Here is an 8,829-nt window from a genome sequence, read left to right as displayed (position 1 = left end):
AAATGGTCATATTTGCATGGTAAATTCATTAAGTTAGACAGTAAAAACTGGTCGGTCGTTTTTTGTGCACTTTAATGGGATTACAATTATGATCGATTGATTGTGCATAAAAAGCTAAAGAGGAAGTGCTTTCAAAATGATCATTTTCCAAAAGCAGTACGTACTAGGCTAAAATGGAAACTAAAAACTCTTTTTCTAGCCAATCTAACAAGTTAATTTTCAAATTTCACTGTAAATTCTTGTAACCAAGCTTTGAAGATTATAACGTTTTTCAAGTGCTTCGATGATGTTTTCTAATGAATGGGCTTCGTAATGATCTTAAGCTGTTGGTCAACTTCAATGATTGTGTTATTGGGGATTCCATGAAGTCATTTTTTAATTTTTGAGGCTTGTCGAACTTTCCGTTAACCCGAAATTGTTTGCAATATCATTGCAGCTGCTCAGCTCGCTGGCCAGCGATTTGGACATAATGCTAAACGATCTTCGATCGGCGCCGAGTCATGCTGCAACAGCAACAGCAACAACAACGGCAACAGTTGCAACTGCGACTGCAACAGCAACAACAACGGCCAACCGGCAGCAGCAACAACAACAGCAAATGCAATCAAGGCAATTGCAGGCTCATCAATGGCAGAGCATTAACAACAATAAGAATAACAACATTAGTAACAACAACAATAATAACATTAATAATAATAATAATAACATTAATAACAATAATAATAATAATAATCATTTGGCACACCCATCTTGCCTGATCGATATTAAGCTGAAGTCAAGCCGATCGGCAGCAACCACAATAACCCATACAACAACCTCCAATCAGCTGCAGCAACAACAACGGCGCCGTGTGGCACCCAAGCCGCTGCCACGCCCACCGCGGCGTACCCGCCCAACGGGACAAAAGGAGGTGGGGCCGTCTGAAGAGGATGGGGACACCGATGCCAGTGACCTGGCCAATATGACGTCACCGCTGAGCGCCAGTGCAGCGGCCACTCGAATCAATGGCCTCTCGCCGGAAGTGAAGAAAGTCCAGCGGTTGCCACTGCGGAATGCGCGAAACGGAAACGGAAGTAGCAACACCCATTGCCACCCAACCGGCATCTCTGCGCAACGCCGTCTGCCCATCCAAAGTCATCAGCAGCGAATTCTAAACCAGCGATTTCATCACCAGCGACTTCATCATGGGTAAGTCTAAATGAAAGTCTGCCTTCATTCTCGAATATCCTTAAGATATTGATAAAGTTATGTATTAAGAAGTGCGCTGCTTTATAAGCAGGAATCTACTCAACATTGGAATCAGGGAAATGAACAAAGAGGGGCAAGTAAGAGATCTAAGAGATCTGCTGCCCCACTTAAGCGAAAGTGGTTGGTCAAAACAATAATTCAAGTTTCAACCGTATCTGTCTCGCTGTTGTTCTTGGCCATAATAAAGGGAGTTTTGTGTTCGGGGAATGAAGCCAACTGCTGACCAGAGGAAGTTGAAGACCAAGTCGAAGGCCTTGGACCTTGGGCCCCTGAAGGGGTTAGCTATGTTGGCAATGGGCTGTGAAATGTTTATGCTCCGCTGAGCGCTTCATGGGAATCGGTGGCATGCTTCGGTGGCATCGAAAAGAGCTCCGTAATGGGTTAAGCCAGGTCAGTTTAACCGGCGGCTGGGTGTGACGGCTGAATCATCAACGTCACGGTCATCAGTTGAACGGGGGCAGGCGAAGAAGTAAGGATCACTTCGAGGTCTTTTCTTCACGAAAGTCTTCGTCAAAAGGGGTTGCATTTTAAAATCGTGACGGTGCATGAGCTTTAATAATATTGTTTTACTATTCAAATAGTCTAAGTACTAGGTGAAACAAACTTGCAAGTTAACCAAAATATGTGATCAACAGCTATGGATTCTCTAGTATAATTTAATGACTGTACAAATGTCAGCTGATCAAGTAGCTAGTATATCTTGTGCTTAATCGCAAGCGAATTAAGGATAGTGCATCAGATTTTTCGCTTTTCCGTGCTTGGTGACAACTTGACGAGGGTGCACATCGGGGTCACCACTCCGCTTGACACCAGCCACATAGTAAGCCATGGAAACCTCAGCCTTAACCTTTTCATTAGCCACTCCTCCAGCCCAACGAGATGTCGTCTACTGCTGCTGCTGACAGTTGCGGTTGTAACGGGCCCAAAAGCCAACTAATATGTGTAACATGTAAATATGCGAGCCATGTATATCGATATTTTGGTAATCCTTGTGAGCGCAATATGCTTAGCATATAAATTATGAGGCCTGTCCAACCAAAAAGAGCCCCATTCTCGAATGGTCGAGATGTGGTAGGCTGACAGTAGTTGAAGAAATTCCGCCTGAGAAAAAAGAAAAACCGAGGGCAAGCGACAAACCGAGGGTCTGTAAATGAAGTGTTATATTTTATGTGGCAATCCGCAATGTCGGCGATGACAAAAACCAAAGACAAATACAAGGCTCCATAAACTTGAGTAAATATGAATATGTCTAACTGGGTGGTTGCTGGGTTGGTTGGCGGGTTGCTTGGTTGTTGAGTGGGCGAAAGGACCTTATTTTTTGGGGGGAGAGGGTTGCGAACCAAGGCGGAAGAATCATTTCATTCCAGCCCTTCGCCGTTCCCCTTTCATCCTGCTGGTTACAAAGGGTTGTGACTTTTGTGTGTTTAGCTATTTATTAAATTTGTTTGCCAACACACAATGTGGTGGTGTGAGTGTTTTTATCCAAGGGTGAGCCCATAAGGACCCACACGAACATGAGCTGCGTAACTAATTTGCTTAAAGTGCACGATGCCCCATCAACATCAGTTTCAATGGACCGTGGTACTAACTCGTACTGTTTGTAATCAAAAATGTATTGTACTATTAATATGAGGAGATCGAGAGCAATAGAGTTGAAAAGCACATTAAGTAATACAAGAATTTAGCAATCAAGAAACAATATTGTATACATAATTTTATAGTTTTCAAACAGCTCGTACCACTGTACCTCGCTGAACCGCAGAAACTTTCTGTTGTGCTCCCCAAGTGTTTTGTGGTCTTTATGCCCAACCCCCAGCATTTTGGCACCGAGAATTGATGATGTCTAGGACCGTCTATATATTCTCTTATATGTCTTGCCCTCCACCATGGCCATCGCCATCACCATCATCAGCATCGTCATGATGGGCTTGATGATTGTCAAAAGTTTGTGCAATTTGAGCGTTTTAAGTTTGTCGCTGTCAACGGTGCGTATGCGTGTCCGCAGGAGACAGAACGGCTTCAAATGCGACAGGTGTTTGCTTTATTAACTAAAAACAACTCGGATACTCCTAGGATGTCTGTCGCATCCCGGCAAAAGCGTCGTTAGGAAAAGGCTCTAATGCGGCTGACATGTAAACAGATTAACATAATTAATTTATTTGCTTCTTGCTCACCGCTGTCATCGTCTAATCCACAAAATATTATACACTTTCCAAGGGGTCTTGCAGCATTCTAAAATATGGAGCACATTTTAGTTCTTATGTACAATCCTATTTAGTTTTTAATTTTGATATATTATTATGATATATTTTATATTTGTGTTAAGCTGGCATTTAATTTAAGGGTATTTTAGGTTTTAATGTGAATGTATCACATTTTTCCACCGCAATTGATCAAACTAATTGAGGTTTTTGTCGTAGAGATCAAATTAACTTAATTATGCTGTTGAAATTAGTTTAAACCAAGCACAAAGCGATGAAATGTGTGAGATATCACTGTGGACACCGCGGAGAAAAGTATCTCACGGATAGATGATTGCGCCCTCATCAATGTATGTTTTGTCATCTTGGAAGTCGAGCAAACGAATCGATATGATGGGATTGGAATGATCGATCATTTTTTTTGCAGATAACTCCATAAACATTTTTGTATGATCTCTGGGCATAGAAATCACGACCTGCTTTCGAGAGATCTCTCTTTGTGTGGATATCAATCATATTTAGCATACAACTGTCTGTCCATCATTGAGCGAATGAATATTGAGTGACTGGTTGAGCCATGAAATTCGATTTCGAGGTTCGCACTTCAATGCCATTTAGATGGACGTCAATTGAAATCTGCGATTTCGCAATTATGAAATTATATGGCTCCGCATTCTAAAACCCCAAGTTTTCAGCACACATATTTATCGCACATTTGCCACAGACGACTCTCTCACTAAATTTCCCCAGACAATACAATGACCAAAGACATAAAAAACAAAAACGAAAACCCCCTACAAAAAAAAAATTAGAGTTCACTAAACAAAAGTGTAAAACATTAAGAAGAACAACAAAGAAATGGCGGAGAGTGAGAAATATGCAAATTGAAAGGACCTACAAACAAAAAGGCAGTCAAGATGAGGGAAACAACTTTCGAGTGACGTAAATTGCATATTAAATTTTACATTTTTCATATTTATGCAGCTTTGCCGCGGCAGTCGTAAAGTGAAAGTGACTCGAAGGGTGGGTACGCTGGGTTGGGCACCTAAGTACAGTGGGGTCAGTGGAAGTAGAGGTGGTGGCGGAGGTGGAGTTGGGGGTGGAGCCACCGCCCTCGGGCAAGGACAAACAACATTTCAATTTGGGAAAATATTCATTATGCTCGAGTGTAAGCGACGCAGACTAAACGGAAGCGGAAACGTGCTAAAGCAAGGAAAGGTGACCCCGAACCTGGTGCTCCAGCACCCCCAAAATGAAACCACCCACAGCCACTCATTTGGCCATTGTCAGGCGGCTTCTTCTTCATTGTCGTTGTGCAAAGTTTTATAAAGTTATGAAAAGTCATTCAAGTTCAGCCCAGCTACCCATTTTCCCCAGACGAATCAACGTCTTGGCGACTTTCGAGCACTTTCCGCTCATTTTCCCCCCACGTAAATGTCGTGGACTTTTGGCTGGGGCTGCGGAGCTCTGGCTAAACAATAAAGCCGTCAAAAACGTGCATCGTCTACAAGGAGACTTTTTGGTCCTCGGATCTCCTTTCGAGCTCGTGGCTCCTTGGCTGCCACGAGCCAGGTCCACCTGCTCCTTGCGTTCTGCAATTTGTGCCACAACGTCAACATTGTCATCTGAACTGCAATGACAAGTTGCTTCAAGTGGCACGCAGTATCGACGACAATCCGGGGCACTCTCAACCGATTTGCTCAAGCGTGCGGCATAAGAATTACTGCTGAATAATCCATAGTTAAAAATAAAGCTAAGAAATTTCAGTTGGTCACAAGCAAGTACATTTTTTTTTAAGTTAGCGCACTACTTTGTTTAACAAGTGTGCTAACTTAAAGTACTTAAATGTGGGTAGAGCATAAAAATGGCTTGATAGCATTATTTTATATACCTTTTACCCACACCCCTTTCTGTGTTACACGCCCTGTCATTTTACGCAATCTTGATGTTAAAACTTAAGTTCCTCCTTTTTCCATTAGCATCCGTTCCGGGACAGCTGCTCCATCCTTACTTGCCGCCATAAAGATGCACCTTTAAAGCTCATTAGCTGTGCAAAAATTTGTCACATTGTTGCTGCCCGCCCACGAACTTTAATGCCACTTCATCCAGGAGCCTCGGTGGTTGTGTGTCTGGTCACTTTTGCCCCCCACCCAACACACCCCCTCAATTTGGATGCGTATGTGCGTTGGCTGGGTTGGTGCGAGTTACCATGGGGCTGCAGTAAATAATTTTTGGCAGAAAGGTTGTTGAAACATTTAATAAAACCAATATAAATCATAACAAACACTTAGCCTGACAACAACCACAAGAACGGAGACGTGTGGCATGGGGCATGTGGCATGAGGCATGAGGCCTTGCGCAGGAGGGCAGGCCAACAAAGCGAAACTAAAATTCCAAAACGTTGCCCATTTTCGGCCGCAAAAACTTCCAGGCAATGCGGACGGAACAGAATGGAGCGGAGAATTCCGCACCGTGGTAGAGACTACAGTGTTCCTCCCGTTTGGAGAATGACAAAAACGGACGGAGGGGGGGCTCCCATATATATAATTTTTGGGGCGGGAACCAATGGGGAGCCCATGCATTGCTACGCGTGAACGCACCTTTTGCAAGCACTGTGCTCCAATGTGCCACAGTGTGTGTCTGCGTGCTCAGTCGCACAGTGGTGCCAGCATCGTGGATAAGTGCACAAGAAACCAATTAAAGATTTTAGATTGGGTAGGTAGGAATGGTAGTGGTAGCAAATGAGATACCAAAACGTGATATAGCTTTGAATGGCTTGGAGTTTCACTTCAAATGTATCTATGATTCTCACAGATTTAATGGTCTTTGGGTCAGTGTGCCTCTCATGCTTTGTCGCCTGTTACATAGTTCAGTGTCCGTGTCGTCAGCAGCAGCAACAGCAGCACCGAAAGCATCCGCACAGCAGCAACACCAGCTTCCCCATGGTAACATCCATGCCACGAGCAGCAGCAGCAGCAGCAGCAAAAATGTGCAAAAAATTAATTGCTGCGCATAAATCAAAAGACTTTGCTCCCGTATTTTTCTACCTCCACAACCCTCCCACTTTTACGCCTCCTCTCCCCCGAACCATCCCCCCCCCCCCACCTCCTTCTTTCGGTCTGGCATTGGGGCTCCATGGTCACTTGTTACTATTTCTGATTTCCATCAGCATTTCCATCAGCACTCTTATTATGGCAAGATGCGATATGTGTGTACCTATATATCAGAAGATGCAATTTAAAGGCTCATTGTTTTGAGGATCTGCTGGTTCGGTGATGGCATCAAGGCCACTTTTGGATGGGGTCCAATGCACCATCGCCACCCATTCATCCATCCGCCCAGGCACGGCCCTCCTTCGAAGGCGAAGGTGTTTCAATGGAAACGCAACGGAAAACAACGAAATGCAAAAGACAACAACAGCTGCTCTCATCTCCTTGATTACCGGAAGTTTTGCCATAAAATCGCGCTAGAGACCATGACAGAAGCATAAAAAAAGAAGTTATAGTCCCAAAGATCCACCCCCTCGATTTGCCGGCAACATCATCATCGATGTTAATGGCAATCGTTTAAAAACGCCTGATTGATGTGTTTTTTATGACTGTCAAGCTTCTCGAGTCTTCATTTACCGACTGACTGATGCGAATTGCGACAATATATCAATATATCGCACATTTCAATGCATTCGTGCCTCAATTCCACAAACAGCACTGATAAAGTTCACATCATACATCATCATCGACCGCTAATAAGTCATCAATTAATGCTTAAGCATGTTGTTATAACAAGATGGATGATTTTTAAAACCAATAGCCAACAGTTCAGATGCCAAGGAATGATATATACATTTTCAGAAAAGTCATTACCCCGATTTGACAAAATATAACTAGAATTTAACTAGAAAAAATACTTGTGCAAAAGTGAACATCGTCATATATCGTTGAATTTGTAACAAAATGCGCTATCCACCTGCATTCAAACTGGGAAACTTTTATTTATGTTAATTTTTAGCAAACTTCCCGTTTCACATTACAAATATTTGATTTTTTCATTAGGCAAGAAGTTTACGGAGCTTGTTGTGCTATTGTGTTATAGAAATTGTAAAATGTATTAATGATAAAAAGTCAAATGAAGTCGCGGTGCTTAACAGCAGGTATTGGGGTCATTGCCCCCCTGGCGATCTGTGTCAGCTGGATTAATTGGTTCCTCCGGTAGCTCTCTAATGTCCTCGAACCACCCGTGATTCACATACCGATCGTGCAAGTCAAATGTCAACTTACGGAATAAGTTATATACATTATTGCCACTCTTGGCGGAAGCCTCATCAGAGTGGAATCCCCGACGACGGGCATATTGGAAGGCCTTCTCAGGGTCCACCTGGCGATGGACCAGATCATCACACTTGTTGCCCACCAGCAGGATGTTCGGCCTATCCGGACACATGCGCATTATCTCCTTCAGCCAGCCGCCGATGTTTTCGAAACTTTTGGACGACGTTATGTCGTAAACGAGCAGTACGCCATGGGCACCATGATAAAAGGACGGCATCGCCGACTTCAAGCGCTCGTCGCCGGTGGTGTCCCAGACCTCCAGCATCATCTTACCCTCGAGCAGCTCCACGTAGCTCGCCCTGATATCCATGCCCACCGTGCACATGTAGTTCTCGAGGAATTTGTTCTCCGTGAAACGCATCATCAGGGAGGATTTGCCCACGCCGGTGTCACCCACGATGAGAACCTTAAACAGGTACTGGAAGTTGCTCATCGTCAATTCGGTTCGGTTTAATATGTATAAATTTCGACTGAAGGAAGTGGCAATTTTAGCTTGGCTTGTTCTGGTCTTTTTTTTCTGGGAGAGGATGTTTCAACAAAACGTTTCAAAGTACTCTACTTTTGGATAGGGATCATCCCATCAATTGGGATTTGAACACATTTTGAAATTGATATAGATGTTACAAGTTATGGAGAAACCCCCATGTGTAAGTTTCCGATTTTTGGCAATATTTTTAATATGTTCTTTTTTTGGTAAAAAATAATCACTATTTCTTCGATAGCAACAAATATAGTTGTCCAAAATTGGAATGTCATACCTCTTTGAATTCGTAGCAAATCGACCTGTATTCAAAATTGGAAATCCAAATTTCTTGCCATTTTTCGCAACTTGACCGAAAATAAGAAAATAAGTTTAAAAATTGTTTTTCGAAACTCAGTGATAGGATTATTTAGGAACGCTTATTGGCAGTACAAAAAAGTCTTTATTTTCGCTGTGTCGCATTCTTTGTCCAATTTATGGGAAAAGCCACTTTTATATATTTGACGTTTTTGAATTTTGTTTTTAGTGACCATTGAAACCATTCATTTGTCGCTCCTATAAGCTGGAAAAA

The 8,829-nt window shown here is 43.0% G+C and overlaps 2 protein-coding genes across 2 annotated transcripts in view; one reads left to right on the top strand and one right to left on the bottom strand.

The window, feature by feature from the left end:
- Positions 1-8,829, top strand: part of LOC6617562 (protein sprint) — an 84,712-nt gene that overhangs the window by 1,940 nt on the left and 73,943 nt on the right. Inside the window, exon 2 of the mRNA XM_032725963.1 lies at positions 437-1,188. Coding sequence (XP_032581854.1) covers positions 437-1,188 — 752 coding nt within the window. The remainder of the gene's footprint in view (positions 1-436; positions 1,189-8,829) is intronic.
- LOC6617564 (GTP-binding protein YPTM2) lies at positions 7,421-8,263 on the bottom strand. The gene has a single exon (XM_002041841.2). The coding sequence runs from the start codon at positions 8,208-8,210 to the stop codon at positions 7,590-7,592; it is 621 nt and encodes a 206-aa protein (XP_002041877.2). The 5' UTR covers positions 8,211-8,263; the 3' UTR covers positions 7,421-7,589.

Source organism: Drosophila sechellia, chromosome X (genome assembly GCF_004382195.2).
Source record: "Drosophila sechellia strain sech25 chromosome X, ASM438219v1, whole genome shotgun sequence".
Classification (NCBI taxonomy): domain Eukaryota; kingdom Metazoa; phylum Arthropoda; class Insecta; order Diptera; family Drosophilidae; genus Drosophila; species Drosophila sechellia.
The sequence above is the reverse complement of the archived record's forward strand: the minus strand, read 5'-3'. Positions and strand labels throughout refer to the sequence as shown.